We start from the raw sequence: 26,370 nt of genomic DNA, 5'->3' as shown, positions 1-26,370 counted from the left end.
TTTGTATATATAGAAAACACTCCAGATAAGGAATGAAGCCACCTGATGTAAGAACCTAAAAACATCTACTAACGATTATTATAAAGAGCTTATTTCTTTTTTTAATTCATGGAAACCGTTCTGAACAAAGCATGAAATCACTTGATGTAAGGAGCTAAAAAAATAAATAAATACCACTTCAAGGTCAAAACCATAAATCATAAATGTTAGATAGAATAGATTCCAACCCAGAAAACAGCAATTCTTCACCCTTTGTCAGAAACATCCCATGGAATATGAGAAGTAAAGGACAAAATAAGGAAGCAAAAATTATGAGGCGGCTGAAAGTAAACCCAAGGATCACTTTCTACTCTTCACTTTTTGTTTTATTGCATTTCCATCCCAAACAAGGCATAATGCCACATTTACATATCTAGGACAATTTGCAGAGATACTATGTAGGGAGTTCAGCAGCAAAATGTCTGTTTACATTACACTTCAACTTCTGCATGTCAGTACAGTCCGAGTAGCAGGGACCTTCTTTTTTTTTTCTTTTTTTTTTTTTACACAGGAATCACCACTCACTTATCAAGGCCCAGAGGCCACTCGAGGATAAGGGATAATGGGTTTACCTTAGTCATTGTGATTATAGTGTAGTAAACATAAGTAGTGGGAATTTTGTAAATTGGATTATTTAGGGGGACGGTTCATCAAGAACTTGTTTACGTTGGACTTGAAGACAATCAGATTGTAGTCAGCTGGAAAGCAGGCAAACGGAAGAAAGTTCCACAGGCATGCAGTTCTAAGAAAGAAACTTTGTTCAGGGAATCTACATTTAGGGTTAGGCACAGAAGGAAATCTCAAAGTCTAGCAGTTTGAGGAGAAATTATTAAGAGTAGAAGACTTTCCAGCATCTAGGGATCTCTACCATGTAAGGGTGGCATTTTGCTGCTTGTCAGGTTTGTCGGGGGGGGGGGGTATTTATTATCAAGGTTAACTCACCTTACAGTGTTGTTGTCCATCTTTTCACTGGCTGCCAAGTTGGATAGAAGTGTGAGGACTGGAAACAAAGATGGCTGGACATGGATCGATTGCAGACTTTCCTTTGAAGAGGACAACTTGTTTAAGAGGAAGGGGGGTAAATCTTGATAGTGGACAGCAAGTTCATCAAATGACATTGTGTTTAGCGTGCAGCCATCTTTAGTCTTTTTCTGACCAAACATCCTCATCACAAGCGTGCCTACAAAAGAAATACAAAAGATGTTTGTTTAACCAGCATATCAACCTTCTTTGAGTCATTTAATGCTGTATTTAAATGTAAAGATTTAAATTTTTGATACTTTTAGAGTTGATTTTCGCTGGGTAAATATGAGCAATGTTTTGGTATAGTTTGTTATTTGATGATATTTATATTTTATAGTAAAGATTTGCTTGTTTTAAGAAATTTAAAATGGTTTTAGGGTTTTCTTTTTCAAAGAGTTCTTTTAAGTTTGTGGCCTTGTAGTAGTGTTGATGAATTTCTGTGAGATCATAGCAGTCAAGTAAAAAGTGTTTCACTGTATAAGGTTCATGACATGGTATACATTTGGGGGAGTTCTTCACTTTTTAGTATGTGGGAGTGAGTTATGTATGAGTGTCCTATCCGGATATGCAATAAGACAACTTTTTCTTTACATGATTTTCTGGTATCTAGAAGGGTTTTTTTTAAGCATAGGGGTAATTGGAAGAGTTTGTTGTTTTGGCAATTGTTCCAGTTTTCCTGCTATTTCTTTGTGATAAAATTGTTTATTGAAGGTTTGCAGTCCGTACATGGGACCTTTATGTCACTTATTTGGAGTTTTAAGGAATTTTTGGCTGCCGTGTCAACTTTTTCATTTCCACGGAAACTGTAGTGACTAGGAATCCAACAGAAGAAAAAAAGTTTTGTGTTGCATGATAGAATGGATTTTTTGTAAGGGATTGTTTAATTTTTTATGTTTTAATGATTTTAATACTGATGTAAAATATACAAATATTATGAAGAAATTTTACTCTCTACAGGGGGGGGGGGCAGTCAGTGTATTCTAATGCCCCACCGACAGGGCAGGAAATACAAAAGAGAAATCGGTTGCAATTCTAAATTTTATCATTTACTTCTGTATGGTTCCTATATAGAGAAATACCAATAACTGTGCCAAGTTGTGCTGTTCTACTGTTTTGAGAAGTGGGTCATGGGCATTATTTATTAAACGCCCCTCGTAGGCTAGGGAAAATATGAAATGATATGATAAGGATGAATTTAAGAGAAAGAGGGATAAATAAAAACATGGCCAGAGATCGGTTTAAAAGTCTGTTTCTAAAAGTTGTCCAACACATGCCAGAATGTGAAACAGATGTTAAACTGAATGTGATGTTGATTGAAAATGATGAATGGAATAAGTAAAATTTTTAATATTTATGAATTTATGATAAGTATTTGTTTAGATTGGATTTAAAGGCGGCCATGTTGTAGCCCATAGGGAAGCAATCCCATAGTAAAACATTCCATATGAGTGTAACATTATCGTTAATCTTTTTAAACGGATTTGTTATATGCTAACACTCAGACCCACACGTTGCATGTAGAGAAAGTTGCAAAGGAAACAAAAAATAAGGAATGAAATTTGACTCAACTTTTTCAGTTGAAATTAAAGGCATTTGAATTTACTGCATCTTGCTTTAAAAGTCTCTTATTTCAGCATGTAGTTAACACAACCCTGACGCCTTAACATGAACCTAAAAGTCTCTTGCTGCCATGGGCCATACGTTTATCTTATGCCGACATATGCTTTTTCCAGTCCTTGCCACATGGTGCATTTGTCTCTCCGCTTTTTCTTTTTCTTCTATTCCATCATCGTCACAGCTTATTGTTTATTTTATGGAAATCACTCGAACAAGGCATGAAATGACATCATGCACCAGCTTGGTCATTTGCATTTGTGTCATGCAGCTGCTGCTGCTGCTAACACACGTCAGCGGCTCTATTACATAAGTTCTTGGAAAGAAACTGTTCATGGAAATTCCATTTGATGTTAAGTACATAGAGGAAGAAGGAAAAATTCTTGCTAGTCGTTTTTTTTTTTATACAAAGGTGACAACACTTATCAAGGCCCAGAGGCCACTCGAGGATAAGGGTTAATGAGCATATTGTAGTTAATAGGAAAATATAGTAATCACTAATAGTGGAAATTATGTAAATTGGATAACTTAAGGGGACGGCTCATTGAAAAATGTTCACATTGGACTTGAAGACGACCATATTTTAGTCAGTTGGAAAGCAAGAAAATAGAAGAGTTCCACAGGCGTGCAGTTCTAAGAAACAAACTTTGTTTAAGGAATTTATGTTTAGGTTCAGGAACAGATAAAGAGTGGAGAAAATTATTAATAGTAGTCATGAAAGTCAGAAAAGTGGAGACCACAGATTGGAGCTCAGACGAGCACTTGCCATGAAAATAAAGATAAAGCAGAGACAGGCTCTCAACGTCTCTTCTATATAAAAAAGGTTGCAGCGAAGAGAAAAGGGCATCCCCCACAAGGCTACAAAGTCTATTAAGCAGGATAAGGTCTTTCTAGCAGCTCTTGACATGATGTGGCAACAGTACTCAATCATAGTATGTACTTGGCTCTTATACAGGTAGAGATAACGTTATGCATATTACTAGCATGGTTATCCAGCACTACTGGAGGGTGGAGATAAACAATAAAAGGAAGATTTAAAAAGTCTATGTAAGATCTTTCTTTTAAAACTTCTCTCTCTTTCTCTCTCTCTTTAGCATCTATTCAATCTCTTTCCTTTCAGCTTCCTCTCACTTGTATCCTCACATTTTGGTACTTCCAGTGACTGTTACTTTTTGTCCCTCATATATATTATTCTGAAATGAATTTCCTACTGTTTCCTGTGGTGACGGGTATCTGTGTCGATTAAAGCTCATAATAACCTCCGGCACTCAATATATTCCCAAGATAACAACGGTAATCCTGTTATTTTCGTCTCTTGCATGTACTGCTTCTCATTCCTATCCATTTTCAAAGATCTAAAGGTCCTGAGTTCGTTTCTGGGTCTTTGTGTAATGCAATCCTTAAAATGATTGAAGACCAGAAGAGTTAACTATGACACTATCTAGAGATGTGTTGAAAGACAAAACAGTAAGAAAATGAAGAAATGGGAGAAAAGAAAAAGAAATGATGAAAGATTAAGAGTGAATGAGAGAGTGACAGATTTTTTTTATTGTGGAGTTACCATTTATCAAGGCCAAAAAACCACTCCAGGAAAAGGGTTACATGAGTGTCAAATAAACGGTGAGACAACACTGATGATTGATAATGATAGTGAAAATCGGGCAGAACTTAATTATTTAAGAGGGCAATTCAACAAGAATTTGTTTACATTGGCATTGAAAATGACTATGTTATAGTCAAGCAAGTAGTAGATCCACAGTACAGAGTTCCACAGATGACCAGTTCTAGGAAAGAAACTTTGTTCATGAATCTCTTGTTTAATTTTAGACACAGAGAGAAAGAAACGAAATTACTGACAGTGGTTATAGCTAGACGAGTTGTGAATGTTTTAACAGGAGGTGAGTACCATAGATTAAAGCTCAGTCGAGCACCTTACATAAAAATAATGATAGAGCAGAGAAATACTACCAATGTTCTGTAAGCAAAAATTGCAAATAGGCTAACTTACTGAAGAGTTGTGTTGAAGCATTTCTGATGGCCCAAGATGGAGATTCAAATCCTGAGATAACCAATTTCACAGCTTCACTGATGTGAGGCAAAAGACCAGTAGCCAGATTATTGTCCCCAAACAACACTTTTAGGATGTTGATGGCATGCACTTGACCTGGGTCATTTTTTTCATTACAAGTTGACACGGGTTGACTTGCAATCGAAAACAGACATTTCAAGGAGAGGGTTAACAACTTTACCTGAAAAATACCAATAAAAAAAGAATTCTTTAAAAATAATAAAGAATAAAAAAGCAATAAATTTAGTTTGGAGAATTTTTGAGATGAGGATTAATAATTTGTATTATTTTATTTACCTCCAGAAGATTATGTTATATAGTCAGGTCTACATAACTGGTGTACATAACTGGTGTACATAACTAGTCTTTATAGCTCTCTATAAAATTTCTAGTTGCACCTTTGTCAAACGCATGCAAAATCATATACACGCTGTTAGTTTTAATATTGCAATAGACAATAACATAAACAACTTCGGCTTTGTTTACAATTATGGACTAGACAGCAGTGTAGAGATGACGTGGTCGGTATTAGTGATGGCAGTGGTGTGTGGTGTGGGGGCACTTAGAAATGTCTTTGCCTCGTGCCAGCTGTCCTCTCTCTCTCTCTCTGATCTTCATATTGTGTTCTTATATTGACATTTGTTCAATTTGAGGCTTGAGACATACCTTTCAACATCTCTCACATGAGGTGCTACCAGTCAGTATTTATGGCTTAATCAGCCAATCAAATTCTTGTAAAATGAAAGAACTGATATTAAGCAGATGTTGGAATTTGAAATTTATTTATTCATATTTGGATTCTTCAGACTACTGTTCTCATCTTGAGTGTCAGTTTCACAGATGTAACCTCCGACCTTCTCCAGGTGATTCTTATCAATCTCAGGAATCTGCACAGAATTTAAAATGGAACCCTTTATTTGATTCACGAAGGTAGCATACTCTCATTCCATTAGCCTTGACTGGGTATAGGTCTTAAGTAATTTGCAATTGTATTTTCAATCACCCTCTAGTGTGAATGTGGTATTGTGGTGACTGAGATGATTCTAGTCAAGTATAGAATAGACATGTGACTAAGGATGACCAATGACACCTATCCCCCCCCCACAGGCACATTTGAATTGTGCCTAATTTATTGTTAATGTAATTTTTTTATATTTTCTGCAACTAAATATTTTAAGGTGTAGTATCTGTTCTATCCTCAGAAATCCTTATAGATTTAATCAATTTTTATTTTTGTTTTAACACAGAGTGCTCCTTTTTAGGAGCTGGATTATTTTCTTCACATAAAAACCTGACCTTCTGTCTAACTCTGGGGAGGCAAATAAATAAGAACCACAGATTTATTAAAAACCAGCTCAATTTTTACTTTCACTTGGATTTTTATTCTTTTTGGTTACATTGGGTTTTTTGTTTGTTTTTAACCAAAACCCTAATACTATACCATCTTTTTTTGTTGTTTTGTTTTTAATCAAATTATTTACTTTTTTTATTTTAAATAACAAACGTTTTTACATTGAATAGGGATTAATTGTTTCTAGCTACGAATTAAATAGGATTGTTCCAGAGTCCACCATAAGTAACTATATAATTTATCATAACAACCTGGTACTACCAGATCAGGGTGTCTGAAGATATTGTCTTCCTGACCAAAAACGCACCAGATATTGATGGAATCAAAAGAGAATTTCGATGGCGTAATTAGATTCTGTGAGAAATTTAATCTTTATTAAAACTTATTTGCATGTTCTTTTTACATATTGCTCTCAATATACTACATGAACAAATATTATATATATATATATATATATATATATATATATACTAGTAGGGAAACCCGACATGATATTTTCATTGTCATCGAAATCGGTGAAATTGCACTATTTTTCAATCAAATCAATTGATTGCCTGCTCTAGTTGAGGTCCCATCACGGTGCAATCAAAACAAAGTGAAGTAATAACCCTGTTTAAATATTAAAAAAAAACAATGTTAAAACTTCTAAAAAAAATCGGGAAAAAAAAACAGTACAAACAGTCCGGCGGTGCCTGGGTGTTTGGAAAAAAAAGTTTGGATGAGGGAAGTAGACTCAAACCCAAATGCTTGAGGTGAAAGCGAAAAAAAAAAAAAGCATGATGACTTAACTAAAAAGTGAATTAGGTCAAACATTAATCCCACAGTTAAGTTTGTTTTGGTTTTGTTGAAAACCAAAACAAACTTAACTGTGAATGGGGGTGTCCAAATGAAAGCAATTGTCTGATATGATGGTTTTCACCGCATTGATCAAAAGCTGATTTGCTTTCTGGACGTTCTGGCGAGAAAGCTGAAAACAGGCGTCACTTCAATGTAGTTTCACTTTATTTATACTAAAAAGCCAAACAAACACGCAACACAGCGAAATAGCACGATTTTTTATAAAAGTCGATCAAAATAAATCTAGACACAACGTCCCTTCACAAATTGTACATATTATGATCTAGGGGGTACATAAACAGTTTTAAGACATAATAACCCAACACCCATCCACCGAGAATCCCAGCGAAAAAAGCCTTTGCCAGACATACATAAAATGTGCACACACATTTTGCCTTTTATATATATAGACTAGTGGGGTGTACCCGGCGTTGCCCGGGTGCTTGTAGGTGTGTGCGTTTTGGGAGGGGGGGGGAAAGAACAAAACGGAAACTTAACCCTGTTTAAATATAAAAAAACAATAAAAAACACCCATTTTAAAAATGGAAAAAAAAATTAAGGGGTGGGAAGGCTTGGTGACAGGTCGACTTGAACCCGGAGCCTTGAGGCCCATAGGCTGAGCCTGAACACCTGCGCTACAGCGACAGTCAATGTAAGATCGATTAAAAAGTGAACATCACGCTATTCCGCAGCTTTTAATGAGGTCAAATCGTTTTACTGCGGGATAGTTGATGGTGACATTTACATCCGATTTGAATCCAGTTTGAAAGCAACATGCGGCGATCCGAATATGTGGAATATTTATCTTTTCAAAGTCGGGCAAATTAAATAGACAGGCGACCTCCGTTGTTAACTGGTAGATATTATGATTTCGACGTGATATAAAAAGTTTTAAAAATGAGCGACAGGCTCGAGAAGCTGCCAAAAAAAATATCTATAGAGAGAGAGTTTTTTTTTTTTTTTTTTTTTTTTTTCTATAGATATTAACTGTAGCGTCTCTAAATCAAAATACGCTAACGGAAACAATTTACTGCACGAGCGTCGCCCTTTTAAAATTCATCATTCAATAAAATAAAAAGCTATAGCAAACATCTAAATGACTACTTTAAATACAGTTCCTGATTTCAAAAAAAGAAAAACCAAAAGGTAATTATATATCTATATATTTTTAAATCAAATTTATTATGTAAATTCAAAAATATATATATTTTTTCTACTCATTTCTATCTCTAACCTATACAAATTTTCTTATTAATTTTCTTATAAATTTTATATCCAAACCTTTTACTTCAATTTTTCAGATTCATCTGCCTTACTTTTAATGCTAGGTTTATTTTTGGTGTCTTTTCAATTCAATAGAAATCCTCCTAAATTTGCTGATGAGGAGACCGTGCTTACCAAAAAAACTATGTATAATTATTCTACGTGACTTCATGTATACCACAAATAAAAAGCACGGATTTCCGAAACGATCGTACAGATAATTGACTTTGTTGTTGTTCCTTCTTATGAAACTGATTTTTAATTTAATTAAATTTTGATTGTTAAATTTAAAAAAATTTTAAAACTTTTAAATTATAAATCACATTACTTAATATTGAATTAGCTCTAGGACATTTAACTATCGAGCTTATTATATATCTAAATTACAGCGAGCATTTCCTGTATTTTAATTAAACTAGTAATTTCACTATTACATTAAAATACACTTAGCTCTTTAGACTATTATTCTAATCTCCTTTATATATATATATATATATATATATATATATATATATATATAGAGAGAGAGAGAGAGAGAGAGAGAGAATGTTATGCTAGAACAATGACAAATGGAAAAGATTTTTAAAATTCTAGGACAGAAAAAAAAGACTCACATTTTTTGTCTTTCGTTCACTAACACAAATGCTTTGAATAAGGATAGGAAGTCCTGCTGATCTTCGTGTAACAGACACGCCTTGTGTACCAGAGTCCAGACTCCGAAGCACCTTTTGAAAGAAGAAAAAGAATAAAAATGCTGATAAAAAGAACAGAAAAAAAGAAGCAAACAAATATAAAAAAAAATAACAAGATAAATCAAAAGTTTTAAATCCTTTTATATGTCACATGATTAAAGTAACCAATCAACTATCACCATTCCATACTTGAACCAACACATTTACACTGTACAGAAAAATCTCAAGAGAGAAATAGAGTCACTAATTATGATATGCAAGAACAAAGCCATGAGAACTATTTCCATTAAAGCTAAGATTTTGGCTAAGATCAAATTATAGTATCTGTTCTGATACTGTACTATTATATACATTTACACATGTAGATCCAACTCATCCTCTGGCCTTCAGTGCCAATGGCACAATGAATAGAAACATTGAATATCTACTGTTCTAGATGAGCATTGTCTGAAGATAGCAGTTTCAATCCTACCCAAAGCCGGCCAGGAGTTTAGTTGGCCAAAATATGGTGAGACAACAACTACGGAAGGCAGTAATTACTGGGGATACAGTTATGAAACTCAGTATTCCTACCCCATCGTGGTTAATCACCTAAAGAAAGCCAGAGGATGAGTTGGCCGGAACGTGGTGGAACAACAGCTATGAAGATGAGGATAACAAATAAATAAATGAACAGTTCCATATTGTTGTTTCCAACAAACACGTAAGATGCACATGTGCATTATTGCTAGTGATCCTCTCATGGTTATTGGTTTTCTGTTTAACTAAAGACAAATCTACTCAGGCGTGAAAACACTATGCAGACTTGTTGCCTGTAAAGGTTTTATTTAGAAAAATGTTGTTCATGGGAGGAGAGACCAATAGCTAATTCTGATTACTTCTTAACTTATCTCTTTTTTAACTTAGTCTTAATATGGTCAATGCATGGGCAGAGTCTCAAGGCAACATTCACTTAGATTCAATCTACATTTTCAGGTGCATATCACCTATATGGCTTCCCAATTCCGTCTGATTTACAAAAATCTTCTTGCTTCTATCCCTGAAAGTGTGACATCATCACCTCTTATATTATGACACCTGCATTTCTAGCGCGTTTTGTCTAAGAATATAATCCTTGACCTCCCTCCCTCCCCCCAGCTTAAATCATGCCAGCTGCAGGTAGGTCTCTTTCTGTTTGCTGTTAGGTTATCCTGACATGTACTATGTAACCCTTGCTGAAATTTATACTAGTTAGCATAATCTCTTCTTACTGGCATAGGGTTGCAATATATAATAAACTTGGCTAATCTCACCAATTAAAATAAATGGAATTTTTCATCATTTGTACTCTCTTCCTTTGACGAGACATTAACATCTGCATCCTGGTTTGTTTGCTTGTTTCTATTTATCTCCCGCTTCATTGGAGCCGGATTCGACACACAGTTGACTCTCTCTACATTTTCAGACACATGTCACCTATATCGTTTTCCAATTTCGACTCCTAGAAACTGTTTTGAACCCCCTCGCCGAACATGTGACATAATCTTTATGTCATATCATTCGATACCTGCATTTCTAGTGCATTTTTATCTAGGGAGCTAACTTTTGAATTCCCACCTCAATTATGTTAGCTGTACTGGGTCTATTTCCGTTTGCTTACCAGGTTATCCTGACATGTATTTAATGTAACCCTTGCTTAAATTCATACTAGTTAACATAATTTGTACTTACTGGCATAGGGTCCCCAATATATAATAGGTCTTACACTGAAAGAAAGTATGTTGTATCGTCTGTATCAACTCTCACTCCTTTCTTTAATTATACGACCTTTATTTGCATTTAACATACCTGAGTGAGAATGTCCTCTGGAATTGTGTTGGCACTGTGGTTGTTAGTGTTGAAAAGGGCTGTACAAAAGTTGATGAAACCAGCTCGGCAATTCTCAATGGCTCCCTAAAATGAATATAAAAATAATGATAACAATTAACGCATAACACTTGTAAATGTGAGTATCTTTTGTATTCATTTATAAACCACAAATAATGAATTTCAAGTAAATTTTACTGAGAACATTGGTTTTCAAATGCACCTGTGTCATGCGAGAATAAATTCCACTTTTTGCTAATGTGTAATCTTAATCATTTGCTTGCTGAGGATCATATCGTTGATGAAGGTTGAAATATTGCGCAAGTTTTTTTGTTTTTTTTATTACATTTTCACTCCAAACAAGGCACATTGCCACTTTGGTGTAGGGGGCTACTATCAGGGGCAACAACTACTGGGGTACTAATGGGATTTGGGCAGCAAGATGTTGGTTCACATTACACTTGAACTTCTGCATGTCAGTACAGTTGGGGAAACAGGGACCTGGAATGGAGTTCCAGAGTCTAGCGGTTCTGGGGAAGAAACTACTGGAGTAGAAAGATCTTTGGCATCTAGGGATCTCTACTGTGTGGGGGTGGGATTTAGCTGCCTGTCGGGTTTGTCGAGGGTGTCTACGTCGTTGGGGCACAAGTGCCTGCAGTTCACCAGAGCATTCACCATTAAAATACTTGTAGAACAGGCAGAGGGATACAACATTTCGTCGATGGGACAGAGGCTGAAGTTTAGATGCCAGTTCAGGGCCTATCAGATTGGCGACTCTCTTTTGAACCTTGTCTAGGAGCAAGAGACTAGTAGCAGATGCACCAGCCCAAATGTGACAGCAATACTCCATACATGGGCAAATGGTGGCCTTATAGAGGTACAGGATATTTTCGGGTGTCAAAAGCCTTAGATATATCTAGAGCTACCGCTCTGCTCTCCCCCGCTTTGTCCAGTGAATGGTATATACGTTCAGAGATTACAGTGAGGATGTTTGCTGTGGAACGGGTTTGTCTAAATCCATATTGTTTGTCAGTCAGAAGTTTAGCATTTGTAAGGTGATGGACTAGAGCATGGTTAATTATGGTCGCAAATATTTTGGCAAAAAGTGGGAGGAAGCTAATGGACCGATAATTTGATGGGTCAGTTCTTTCGCCAGAATTCTTGAATACTGGTACCACAGAAGCAGTTTTCCAACAGCCCGGAAAGCAAGATTCATTAAGGCATTTGTTGTAGAGTTTGGAAAGAACTGGAGCTACTTCGGTTGAGCACTATTTTAATAGCACAGCTGGGATGAGATCAGGTCCACATGCTTTTGCAGTGGGGTGATTTTGTAGATCATCTAGCATGGCATCTGTCCGCAAAGGAAAGTCAGGCAGGGGGTGGTTGGAGGGTCCAGTGTGGAGGTTGAGGCAAACCAACTGGCAAGCATAATAGCCTTGTTGGTTGCTGAGCAAACAACTTCGTGATTGTTGGTTAGTGAGGGAATTGTTGATTTCCCATTATTTACTACACTGTTGTGGATTTTCCAGAAGTATTCATCATCCACATTGTAGGAATGCTATGCTTTCTTTTTCAATATTTCCTCATATTATATCAAGGTTGGAGAGTTGGAGTATGAGGTGGCATCAGATTTTTAAGAACGCGAGCAGCTGGAGCCAGACTCGGAAGAACATGAGCAGCTGGAGCCGGACTCGGAAGAACGTGAGCAGCTAGAGCCGGACTCGGAAGAACGTCAGCAGTTGGAGCCGGACTCGGAAGAACGCGAGCAGCTGGAGCCGGACTTGGAAGAACGCGAGCAGCTGGAGCCGGACTCGGAAGAACGCGAGCAGCTGGAGCCGGACTCGGAAGAACGCGAGCAGCTGGAGTCAGACTCGGAAGAACGCCAGCAGCTGGAGCCGGACTCGGAAGAACGCCAGCAGCTGGAGCAGGACTCGGAAGAATGCCAGCAGCTGGAACCAGACTCAGAAGAATGCCAGCAGTTGGAGCCAGACTCAAAAGAATGCCAGCAGTTAGAGCCAGACTCAGAAGAATGCCAGCAGTTGGAGCCGGATTGGAAGAATACCAGCAGTTGAAGCCGGATTGGAAGAATGCCAGTAGTTGGAGCCAGACTTGGAAGAAAGATAGTAGTTGGAGCCAGACTCAGAAGAATACTAGGAATTGGAGTCGGACTCATAAGAATGCTAGGAACTGGTGTCAGACCCGTAAGAATGTAAGGACTCAGGTAGAGTAAGATTTTTGACCACTGAATAGACAGTTTGAATACTTAAAACAAAAACTCAGTGTCTAACCTTATACATTCCAACTTCACAATTCTGATTTTGTAACCACAACATGGTTAAGGCTTTCCAATGACTTAATTTACAAAAAAAAAATGATCCCTGAAGACTGAACTTTCTTTATAATTTACGGACCCACTCTCAAACCCATGGTTCGAATTCTTGTAAAGCAGAACTAACCCCTCTTTCCTTAGTAGAAAAAAAAAAGAAACATGTATTCAATACCCGAAGAAGGTCGCAAGGTGTAGTGACCGAAACATTGTGCCAATAACACCCAAGATGAGAATAATTGTTCGATTAATCAAAACAATACAAACATCCACAAATTTAGAATCTGCTTTGTTTATCACATGTTGTTTAAAAAAAAAAAAACAGTTGCAAATAATATATAAAATTCACAAATCTGCACATTTTTTTTTCCTCTTGCAAATTCTTGTCTATGTTGTTACATCAATTTAACCTCGAAAATAATTGACAAAGAAAAATGAGCTAAATACGTACCCGGTGTCTGCATTGTGTTAGAACCTTGAGAAAAGTGTTGCTGATTTTCTGGTAGAGATCCATTGATATGGTGAGTTGATTATTGCTGTGTGGAGAGCCTTCTGGGTATTTGCTCACTAAAAGTACAATGTGACCAAGCAGTGAAGAGCTCTCCTGTAAAACAAAATACAGAAAATTATGTTCTAGGCATTAGATTATGAATTCATCAAAAACATATATATATATATATATATATATATATATATATATATATATATATATATAGGAGACAATAGGAGTGGAAAATGAATTCACAAAGACTATATATTGGAAAATATAGAATGAGTCAATTATTTAATAAGAGTATACATACATTTAGTTGGTGGATAAAGGGGACTCTTTATACCAAGGTATTTTAAAGCCTAATGCTTCTCATCAGAAGAGTAGAGAAGGTGCTAAGTAATATAATGGGGATGTGATGTCTAGCGAGGAAATCATTAGGAACAAAATAAATTAGTAAACTTATTGATGTTGTTAGGGGGAACTATATTGAATTCTAAGATAAAGGAGGAGCGTACTATATAAAGTGTAGTGTAAAAAGTAGTGTAGGATTTCTATCATAGTTTTAAATAATGTAAGTAGTTTATGTGTTTAAGATTCAGGTGGAGGTATAGGGGTGGTTGGGTTGTGGTTCTATTTTATCTGTATGTATCTATAGTGTCTATGCAGGGGATTTACGCTAAAAGGTTTTTATTAACAGCGGTAACCAAAACAACAACAGCACTTATAGGCAGTGTATGTTTTCAGGCGTAATGTTATGATGAAGAATTAAAGCGATAGTGTATATACTAAGCAGGATTGATCAAAAGTGAGCACCTTCTCTACTCTTCTGATGAGAAGTATTAGGCTTCGAAACACCTTCATACAAAGAGTCCCCTTTATCCTCCAACTAAATGTATGTATACCTTTATTAAATAAATGACTCATTCTATATTTTCCAATATATAGTTTTTGTGTCTTCATTTTCCACTCCTATTGTCTCCTATATAAGCTCCATTAAAATTTGTTCCGCTTTATATTATCCCGATAAGTTTCCTCTTATAGAATTGAATTTACTCTCTTCTTCTATCTATACTCGTTATATATATATATATATATATTCTTTTTTTTTTAGTTGATGATACAAGAATAAACAAATTTTGTGAATGTACAAAAATGAATGAAATTAAATTGGGAATCAAAAATTCATACACAAGTTGCAAAGAGAAAGGGGAGATAAAAAAACAGAAATTACGGAAGAGAACATCTATATATATAAAAGCGAAAATGTGTGTAGGTATGTTTGTTTGTATGTATGTATGTATATCTCGCAAAAACTTTCCACACGGGTCACGGATTTTTGCCAGATTGGTATCATTTTAAACTTCCAACCTTCGCCTGACAAATATCGAAAAATTGGCCAAAAACGTTAATTTCTTCACCCTGAAATCAGCAGTTTTCTACAGGGGGGGGGTCAGCAAAAACCGTCCTCTCATGACGAGTTCGGTTCTACGCATGCGCAAATGACGTCGGAACCTGATTTAGTTTAAAGATTTAAAAAAACGCCCTAATTTCCTGGACATTGTCTTAGCTCAGTTGCTTAGAGCGCGGCCTCATTACCTAAAGGTTTTGGGTTCGAATCGTGGTGTGGGATGTCTTTTTTTTCTTTTTTTTTTTGCGATTTTTAAATGTTTAATATTGAAACAGGGTTATTTAAGCCAATTTTCACGTTCTATGTTTTTTTTGGGGGGAGGGGTTATTTTTCAGATTTTTTAAAGAAGTTTTAACGTTCGTTTTTCTGTTTTTTTTCCATTACATTCACGTTTTCTTATTTTTGTTTTTCCGATTTTTACATTTTACATAGTTAGTTTGCCTTACGTTAGTTTTTTTGTGTTTTTTTCGATTTTTTTAAATTTTAACATTTATTTTATATAAAATATTTAATAATTGACTATTTAATATTTAAAAATATTTACTTCACTTTTTCTTATGCTTTGATTAACACCCTGCTCGAGCACACGCACCTCTAAACACCCAGGCAATGCCGGGTACCCCCCGTTAGTCTATATATATAAAAGAAAACGTGTGTGTGTATGTATGTATGTATGTTCGCTTTTTGTGTATGTCCACGAAAAGGCTTTTTTCTGAGAAGCGATCGGTCAGCTCACTCCTTCTGTAAACTTTTTATATCACATCTAAATGATAATATCTAAGAGTTACGAACAGGGGTCACGTGTGAATTTAATTTGCCCGACTTTCACCAGCTTGCCGCGTCTTGAAAAGCGAAAGATCTGGCTTGCAGCGCAAAACTAAGTCAGATATCACGCCACTTCCTCGCACCTATTTATTTTGCTTTATAAACCTTCACATAACGCCCTTATCAGTTCCTCTCCATCGTGGGCAAGATGGTTAGGTGTCTGGCTTTTTTCCCCTTTCGTTTCCACCTTCGTGTCAAGGCTTCAGAGTTCAATCCCACCTTCCTACTAAAACTTTTTTTTTTAACACACACACCTCCAGACACCCAGGAAACGCTGGGTACCCCCCGCTAGTATAAAGGGAAAGGCAAAATCCAAAGAAAGAATGACAAAGTCTATGCAGATCAATTATACTTGAGGCACTCTAGATATAAATTTTATAGACATAAAAGCAAACTCAAAAGAAAGAATGACAAAGTCTATCCATGCAAAATGATTAACAACTTGTTAAAATTTTGTTAATAATGATTAGGCTTACAGTCTAATGATTATATATATATATATATATATATATATATATATATATATATATATATATATATATATATATTGAGTAAAACGATTCATAATTGTGAATTAAAAATCAATTTCAAAAGTAAAAAAAAAACAAAATAAAAAAATTTGTTTTTCCTTTTGAAACTGATTTTTAATTCACAATTATGAACTGTTTTATTCAATATTAATATAGCTCTAGGATACCTATACCTATTGAGCTTATTATATATCCAACATACAATGGGCACTGTTTTCTTTTAAAAGTATTCATACATTTACTAATACATTGAATTAAAATTAAATAATTTGAATTTGGATTCTTTAAATGCAGATGTGTCAAGATGCACGAAGCTCAACAAAATGGTAAGCTTTTGCATTGTATGTAATCTAGCTCAATCTTCCTCCTTCTGATGAGAAAATACCCAGGTATAAAGAGCATTTATAACAGCCCCTTCCATTGATGTTTTTCCTTATGTAATTGACAAATAAATCTATATATACCAATATATTGCTTTCTTTTGTCTATAATTCTCTTTATCTATATATCTATAAATGTGTGTGTGTGTGTGTGTGTGTGTGTGTGTGTGTGTGTGTGTATTTCCCTACCAAACTTCTGTTAATTTTCAGTCTACAGACTAGAGATTTGATATTAGGGGTATTGAGATTTTGGAAAATCTTTTTAATCGGTTTTCAGTCAGAAATTTGGCTGTAAGTTGAAATTTTAGATGTAGGTTATTTGGACATGGATCAAATGTTTTAACTTGATTTGAGCCCAAAACAATAAATGTTAAGGGGTCAAAATTGGGGTCAAAGTTTTAAAAAATTTGACCTGTACAATCTCTACTAAATTACTCAGCCAATTTTTGGTCTAAACATTTGAATTTTTACATAAAGTGTATTCAGATATAGGGCAAGTTTTTTAATTGGTTTTTCACCAAAAATTTGGCTGCCAAGGGGTCAAAGTTCAAAAGATTTGACCTTTGCAGTCTCTAGCAGACTATTCAGCCAATTTTGTGTCTAAACATTTGAAATTTTACATAAAGGATATTCAAACATGCAGTAAGTTTTTTTAATCAGTTTTGGGGTGATAATTTGGTTGCCAAGAAGTCAAATTTGAAAGAGTTAACCTTTGCAGACTCTAACAAACTCCTCCGCCAATTTTGGGTCTAAATACTTGAAATTTTAGATGTAGGTTACCTGGACATGAGTAAAACTTTTAATACATACGAAGGGTGTGCAATAAGTAATGCTCCTGACCCACTTTCAATTATCTGATCTAGCTGAAATTTTGCATGTGCAATGATTTTTATCTCTATGGGTTATGTGGCAAATTACAGCTCTGAACTAATTGTGGTTTCTGTTTTACAGGTGTTTGAACTGAGTCAGGTGTGAAATGGAGCCTGTAAAATGTCGAGCAGTGATCCAGTTTTTGTATTTGAAAGGACGCACATCACAGGAGATTTTGATGAAATGAAAGAAACTTATAGTAATAATGGCCCCATCATATGACCTTGTAAAACGCTGGCACCATGAATTCAAACATGACAGTCTGCGGAAACCGCTCCCAGACCTGGTCGCCCCCCTTCTGCCATTGATGAGGCATCTGTCCGTCAAGTTGAGGCTGCCATTTCGGAAGATCAACACATTACTATTCGCCAAATAGCCCAAGATATCAAGATTAGTACAGGGTCTGCGGAAACTATCATTCATGACCATTTGCATATGCATAAGGTGTCTGCCAGATGGATTCCCAGGTTGCTCACACCATTCCAGAAGGGAGAACGCGTCGAGTGCTCGAGGATGAATTTGGAGATGTGCCAAGAAGATGAGTCAAAGTTTTTCAAAAGACTGATTACACAGGATGAAACTTGGGTCCATCACTATGATCCAGAGACCAAAGCCCAGTCAATGCAGTGGAAGCACTTGGACTCACCACCTCCAAAGAAGGCAAGGGTGCAGCCCTCCGCTGGCAAGGTCATGCTCACAGTCTTCTGGGACCAGGACGGAGTAATGATGACAGATTTCCTGGCAAAGGGTACCACAATTACAGGAGCCTATTATGCTTCTGAGGAAATTAAGGGAAGCTATCAAAATCAAGAGGCGGGGCAAGATTAGCAAAGGTACCCTCCTCCTGCAGGACAATGCTCCGGTCCACAACTCGCATGTCGCCAGATCAGAAGCACGGGCATGTGGGTATGAAATCCTTCCCCATCCTCCCTACTCTCCTGACCTTACACCCTCTGACTTTCACCTCTTCCCAGCCATGAAGTCATGAAGTTGTTTTTGAAAGGAAAGTGTTTCCCAGATGATGCAGCTTTGATTTCTGAAGTCACGTCATGGTTGGAAGACCAACCTGGGGTGTTCCACAAAAACGGTCTCCAGAGCTGCATCAAACAATGGGAGAAATTTATAACTCTGGGTGGTTCCTATGTAGAGAAAGACTAATAACTGTGCCAAGTTTCGTTGCTCTACTGCAATGGGAAGTGGGTCAGGGGCATTACTTATTGCACACCCCTCGTATATACATATGCACATAAAGTTATGAACAATACATAGAGCCCGAGCAAAGCCGAGCTGAACTGCTAGTATATATATATATATAGATAGATATGTAGGTAAGCATGGAAAGGGATTCCATCAACAACATACATGGAGATCCTTTCTTTTGTTTCTTCTATCTGTGTATCAAATTCCTTTCCTTTTTCCATATTTCTTTCTGTTAGTGTCTCTCATGACTAGCTAACCATTGTTAGTGTTAGAGGGGTGCTAGGTTGTTCCATTATAACAAATTGGGAAGCAAAAATGCATACACAGAATGCAAAGAGACAGAGGAGAGAAAAAAAAAAACAGAACTTGTGGAAGAGAACATAGGGAACGGTAAAATCAAAAAAAAAAAAAAAGAATGACAAAGTCTATTCACACAAAATGATTAACATAAAATATAAAATCTGCATGAATTAAAATATATTTAAGCATATTTTATGACCAGACAAAGCTGGGTGCCCCCTGCTAGTCATAAATAAAACCCATAATTCTTGAAATACCTAGGTGATTACTAACACAGAAAAAAAAAAGTTTTATTAAAAATGAAAATCTTTCTTTGTTAGCTATTTTTGCATGAGTATAAAGCTTGTTTATATATAATTAATGACATTGACAGCAGATATCTTCAGTTTCAGGGCAATTAAAGAGGGTGATAAAAAGAGTTATTATCATAGGCTGGGTCGACTGGATCTCTCCAGCTTCTTTTCACATTCTGGTGTTTTCTGCTTTCATTCTAAATTATCAACCCTCATCTCAAAATTTCAGAAACATAAAATCGTAAGGTTAACATACCTTGAGATTAATCCAGCACCACGACAACAAAAACTGATATTCGTTGGAAAGCGAAACCGACGTTTGATAAGTCATCTGATTGTCACTAATGACATTCTCGAGAGCCATTGCAATGTCAGCAAACGAAGGACAGCCAGCTAAAAGGTTACACAGTTTAAAAAAAAAAAAAGAAAAGCAATTATTTGAAAAGCATAACAACATGAAAATCAACATCTCAAAATCAGAATAGAGCCAAATCAAGACACCAGACTTGATATCCTTTCAAACATAAGAGATAATAGAAAATATCCCCTAATAAATATATTTTACCTCTTTATGATCTGAATTATGATATAGATAACAAACGAAATCCTCCACTCTTTGAGACAGATGGTGGCATACTGAATGTAAGCAATGGACAGTTGCAATCTGGAGGTATCTGGCATCTACCCAGATACTAAACTAATACGTACAAGGCGCGTTTAAATCAATTCCCACTTTATTTATGCCATTATATTCATTTATTTACGACTGAGCGAATTAGTTCAACTAGGTCATAAAGGGTTAATATAATATTTTTAATTTTTAATGCATATAGTGAAACAAAACCACAAGTAGTGTTGGGACGATTTCGGAATCAGAAATACAAAAAAAAAAAAAAAAATTGGAATTTTTGGGGGGATATCGCAATCAGAACAATTTGCGTCTATTTTCCGATGCTTGAGATTATTCTTTTTATGGTTTTTATTTCTTTGTTTTTGTTTAAAACTTCATTTTCAATGGTTCGTATTAATGATGAAATTATAAATAATTATTGATTTTAAACTATCAGTAAAACTAAAATCCATAGGTTACACTCTTGAGTGTATTCTTACATTTGCAAAAAGTATAGGCATATATTAAATGCATTTTTAAGGTTAACCAGTCCCCACGCTAAAGAGTTGTAATTGAAGTTTTAAATTGGCAAATATCGTTTTGTGCACAAAAAACAAAAAATTTGTCATTCTTTTTCTGGCGTGTAAAAAAATAACTGAGTGAGCAAAGCAATCTCCTTCTTCACAAAATCACAATTACGTTCTGTTGCTCTCGCAAAAAAAAAACGTCCTTATAGTCAGGCTTTTAATCACGACAATACCACAATTTGCATATCTCTCTTCTTTTTTTTTTGACGGATTCCGGGTTCGAATGATGGTGGTTCTTGTACACATCATTTTTTGTAACCTCAGTAAAACCAACTGAGTTTTTTTTTTTTTTACATGGGGGTCACCACTTATCAAGGCCCGGAGGCCACTCAGGGATAAGGGTTATTGCGTGTACAGTAATCAATGAGATAGTATTGTAGTAATCATTAGTATTGGAGATTTGATAGAGTGTCTTACTAAAGGGGGCGGTTTGTCAGGAATTTGTTTATGTTGGACTTGAAGACATCCAAGTTGTAGTCAAGTGGGAAACAGGCAAACGGAAAAGAGTTCCACAGTCGTGCACTTCTGAGAAAGAAGCTCTGCTCATGGAATCTACATTTGGATTTAGGCACAGATAAAGAGTGGGGAAAATTATTGACAGCAGTTTCAGCCAGACGGGTGTTTCTTGTGAAAGATTGGCGAGGGGGGACCAGAGATTGGAGCTCAGATGGGCACTTGCCATGGAAATAACGATAAACAAAGACATGTTCGCAATGTCTCTTCTGTGGGAGAGAGGCTGCAGGGAGGAGAGAAGGGCATCCCCCACTAAACCACAAAGTTTATTTTGTACTCTGTCAAGGCAGGATAGGCTTTTTTAGCAGCTCCAGCCCAGATGTGGCAGCAGTACTCCATCCTTGGACGTACTTGGCTTTTATACAGATAGAGAATTGCATCAGTAGTGAGATATCTTCTGGTGCAGTAGAAGGATCCCACCATTTTCCCAACATCCTTGGCAACAGACCTGATGTACTTGTTCCATTTCAGATCAGGAGTAACGGTCAAACCCAGAAGCTTGTCAAAATATGGAGCCTCCCCAAGACGAAAGCCATCCATTTCAATTGATGCCAGATGGGGATTAGAGCATTGATGATGTTAAGATAGAAGCTTGGTTTTGGATGCATTAAAAGTGACCAGCCACCTCTTCCCCCACTGTACCACCTTTAGCCTTTGATGTGTTGCCGTAGATGGTCGTGTCATCAGCATAGATGTAAACGAATGATTTAAGTATGTGTTTTGGGAGATCATTGATGTAGATCAGGAAAAGAGTTGGGCCCAGGATGGATCCCTGAGGGACTCCAGCATTAATACTGTGGGCTTCTGATTTCTGCCCATCAACCACTACTCTTATGAACCTATCGGAGAGAAATGATTTAATGATTGAGAAAACATTTCCAGTGATACAGTAGCTGGAAATCTTGTGAAGTAGGCCCTTATGCCATACCTTATCGAAGGTCTTCGATATGTCAAGAGCAATTGCCCTGGAAAGGAAGCCTTTGTCAAGAGATTCACTAATCCTATGAGATATAACAGTTAGGACATCTGCTGTAGATCTTGCAGAGCGGAAACCATATTGCATGTCACTAAGAAGGTTATTTCTGTTGAGGTGGTTGACTACTTCTTTATTTAATGTGGATTCCAACAACTTACTCATGACACACAGGAGACTTATTGGTCTGTACTGAGAGAGAGATGATTTTTCACCTGAATTCTTAAATACAGGGCATACTGATGAGGTTTTCCAGGGTGTTGGAAAGCACTTCTCCTTAAGGCAACGTTTAAACAGTTTTGTAAGTATGGGGGCAAGTTATGGTTGGAGCTTTTTCAGCACTATAACTGGAATGCCGTCAGGGCCAGTTGCTTTATTGGAATCAAGGTTCTTGATTAGCTTGGCGACCTCATGCACAGATATTTGTATGTTGCATAGTGTGTTGTCTGTTATAGGAGAAAATACGGGGAGTTGATGGCCTTTGTCACATAGGGTAGAATTAGCTGCAAAGTTCTTGGCAAATAGTCTGGCCTTGTCTGATGCTGACGAGATGACCTCAGGTCCATTGATGATAGTTGGGATAGAACGCACACTTCTGTTCAAGATCCTGTTTGCTATTTGCCAGAACTGGTGGGAACCAAGCCGCTGATCAGCTACTTTGGATTTAACGGACTGAGCATATAGCTCTTTTGCATTTTTATTACTCTTTTACAGTGGTTGCTGGCAGTCCTGAAAGCAGCTTTAGTCTCAGTGCATCTATTATGTTGGTAGCTATGGAAAAAGTGATTTCTGTGCACGATGGCAGCAGCATATTCAGGGGAGAACCATGGCTGGCTGTTAGGTTTTTGTTGGAATTTTTTGGATGGTATGAATCGGCCTATGCCTACAATTAACCATTCAGTCAGGTCTGATACTATAGAGGACACATCCTTTTTAAACATGAAATTCAGAGGTAGGTCAGATATGAATGTACGGAAGCTACCCCAGTCAGCCATAGAGTATCGATATACAGTACGGTGGAGAGGTACGTCTGAAGACTTATTACATTTCATTTTTATCTTAACTGCCACAACAGAGTGGTCGGAGGATCCCAGAGGAGATAGAATGGAACATTAACATAGCTCAGGGGAAGTTGTGAGGAAAAGTTCTAGAAGGCTTGCATACCAACCGGTAGTATTGGGCACAAGGGTCGGTTCGTGAACAATCTGAATGAGGTCATAGGCAGTGGCAAAATTATGACAGAACCTCCCCTCGTCATCGGTTTTGAGTGGGTCAGCCATTCCACATTATGGACATTGAAGTCACCGCAAATGTGAATGTTAGCCGAAGGATGAGCAGACAGGATGTGGTCAATTTTCTCAGATATGCTCTTAAAGATAGTAACCCCACTGTTGTGGGGGCAATAGAGGGCAAATATAAATGCAGTGGTGTAAGCTAGTGCAACCCGGAAGCACATATAAGGTAAATTAGGGTCTTCTCTGGAGATATCCCTACCACATGGAAAGCCATCTTTGATGTAGGCACATATTCCATGCCCATGGCGATCTTGAGGGTCAGATTTAGATGTTAAGTTAGAGTATCCTTTAATTATGAATTCGTTTAGGGAAGTGGTTGGCCCTATGCCAGTTTCGCTTAGAAAGAATATGTCCAGTTTCGTCTCCTGTAATTGTGTTTCAACCTCTGAAAGGTTGGAACGTAGACCCCTGATGTTGGAGAAGGAGACCTGGTAGTAGGGGTCTACGTTGGAGGATGGGGTTCTAGGTTTATTCATGTTTTTTTTTTTAGCTTTGTCATGATGAGGTTTTGGGATTTGTGGAGCAGGTCAGTAGACTTGGTTGGAGCAGAACAGAGGGGGAAAGTAAGAGAGAAAAAGACAAGAAATTTTTTTTTTCTTGTAGCACATGATAAGGTAAAGCCGTAACAATTACCCACTAGTATGGCACTGAGAGGCCCTACCAGAAACTATTGTATGGTCCAGAATCCATTCACCAAATGGCAATACAGCAGCCCCGGTACTTTGCACCTGCTGATAGGACAGCCTCCTTGGTGTTTAATCCAAGGTTCGGGTCCCTGACTATCAGGAGGGTAACGTCAGCCCAGATGAAACGTTTACCACCAGCACCCTTACAAGTGACATGATCACAAGGATAGACATAGAAACAGAAATTTTCCGACATCTCAGGCTACTGTTTACAAAGTACTACCGACCTGAAAAGCAGCTTTTTCTTCACCCTTGTCGGAAAAATCACTCATTGGAAATGAGGACTTAAGGACAAAAAAGGAGAAGAGTTCCCCTACATACACCCAATAAACAACTCTATATTTAGACATTTTAAAAGAATCGAAATCAGTAATTGTATCAGAATCAGAACTTTAGAGCAGAATCTTTGATTGTATCGGAATCGGTAATTGTATCAGAATCAGAGAAAATATTGGAATTGTCCCATCACTCGTTGGTATTATGTTATTTTTCAATACCTTTCATAAGCTCTCTTTGTTTTGAAGAATGGATCAAGAGAAAAAAAAGATTAATAACGTTTGGCTTTGATCTAGCCTTGAATAATATATATATCTCTATATATAAAAGGCACTTTGACTCTGTGTGTGTATGTGTGTGTGTGCTTATTCCCTATGAACTCCGAAATGGCTGGGTTGGGCCGATTTTTCTTAAATTTCACACAAATCTATTTCATTTGTTTGGGAGGAGTGTCCTTAGATAAGTTTGGTATTTTGGTATCAGAATGCCTCTAATAAGTACTGAAAATCAATAATCAGAAAAAATCTGTATAAAGTAGTAACAGTCTGATTTTGACCAAATTTTACACTCTTATATAGCCTAACATCACAGGTGCATTTGAGAAGTTTTATCACCGCACAAGCAGAAGGGCCCAGTGTATAAAACCAACAGTAGGATCTTTGATAAAACAGGAGCGCATTCAAAATGAATGTTTGGTTTGGAGCACAATTGAACCATGATACTTGATTTCTGCATTATAAACTTTAATTCAAGCGATTTTATAAAATCAATAGTAGGTTCTCTACAGTGCAATATAAACTACAATGTATTGTGGTTGGTTGTTTTTGTTTTACTGCATATAAACCCTTTTCTGGTTATTTAATGCTAAATCCAGTGATTTTCAAGAAAAATTTTTAAATAGAATATATTTGTTTTTTTCAAGTCAATTTTTATTTTACCCATTGTTGGGACCCTAACAGGTACTAACCACTCCGGATTAGAGTGGACCTGGGAGCAATGGATATTAAAGGGTGGCTCCACACTCCCCAAAGCTCACAAATTGGGGCCTCACCATTGGATATAGTTTACGGTCATATCCAGGACCACAATGTATTATGGACTAAGTCACTGCAGAGAGGTACATGAAGTTCCTCCCAATGCACCACGGTTGGTCTTCGACTAGAGCAGGTAATCAATCAATTTGATTGAAAAGATAGGCAATTTCACCAATTTCAATGGCAATAAAAGATAGGCAATTTCACCAATTTCAATGGTAATAAAAGATAGGCAATTTCACCAATTTCAATGGCAATAAAAGATAGGCAACTTCACCAATTTCAATGGCAATAAAAGATAGGCAATTTCACCAATTTCAATGGCAATAAAAGATAGGCAATTTCACCAATTTCAATGGCAATAAAAGATAGGCAATTTCACCAATTTCAATGGCAATAAAAGATAGGCAATTTCACCAATTTCAATGGCAATAAAAGATAGGCAATTTCACCAATTTCAATGGCAATAAAAGATAGGCAATTTCACCAATTTCAATGGCAATAAAAGATAGGCAATTTCACCAATTTCAATGGCAATAAAAGTATTGGAAGTGTGGTCCCGACATTGCTTGGGATTGAATGAGGGTCAACATTATGTATTTACATGTCATGTTGCAATTAGTATAAATTCCAAAAATGCTGAAAAATGATCCAGTAGAAAAATAACTACAAGTAAAAAAGAAATGTATTAAGTTAATCGATTTATAGTTTTACCGTACATTTTAAGGTTGAAGAGTTTGCAAGATGACTAAATAAATGCATACTGCCATTTTTTAAACACAAAATGTAGGAACATAATTGTGGCTAACGTTTTGTTAAAACTACATCTAGCACATCTACTGGATCATTTTTCATAATTTTTTTAATTTATACGGCATAATCGCATTGGCACACCGATTCTCACCAGATCACCAAAGTTAAGCATCGATGAGGCTGACCAGTACCAGATAGGTGAACATTTTGGAATACTAGTCACTGTATAGAGTGGCAGGACAGCACTACTGTCAAAGGAAAAATAAGCTACCTCCTTCTCTCCGCT

At 36.7% G+C, this 26,370-nt stretch overlaps 1 protein-coding gene across 1 annotated transcript in view; it reads right to left on the bottom strand.

The window, feature by feature from the left end:
* The window catches only part of LOC145293980 (tRNA (32-2'-O)-methyltransferase regulator THADA-like), a 177,448-nt gene that overhangs the window by 46,655 nt on the left and 104,423 nt on the right, over positions 1–26,370 (bottom strand). Inside the window, exons 20-25 of the mRNA XM_080140866.1 lie at positions 19,614–19,750; positions 13,510–13,662; positions 10,715–10,819; positions 8,810–8,920; positions 4,685–4,925; positions 982–1,219 (exon numbers count right to left, since the gene is read on the bottom strand). Coding sequence (XP_079996992.1) covers positions 982–1,219; positions 4,685–4,925; positions 8,810–8,920; positions 10,715–10,819; positions 13,510–13,662; positions 19,614–19,750 — 985 coding nt within the window. The remainder of the gene's footprint in view (positions 1–981; positions 1,220–4,684; positions 4,926–8,809; positions 8,921–10,714; positions 10,820–13,509; positions 13,663–19,613; positions 19,751–26,370) is intronic.

This window comes from Euprymna scolopes, chromosome 15 (assembly GCF_053919585.1).
Source record: "Euprymna scolopes isolate OS-2025 chromosome 15, ASM5391958v1, whole genome shotgun sequence".
NCBI lineage: Eukaryota > Metazoa > Mollusca > Cephalopoda > Sepiida > Sepiolidae > Euprymna > Euprymna scolopes.
The sequence above is the reverse complement of the archived record's forward strand: the minus strand, read 5'-3'. Positions and strand labels throughout refer to the sequence as shown.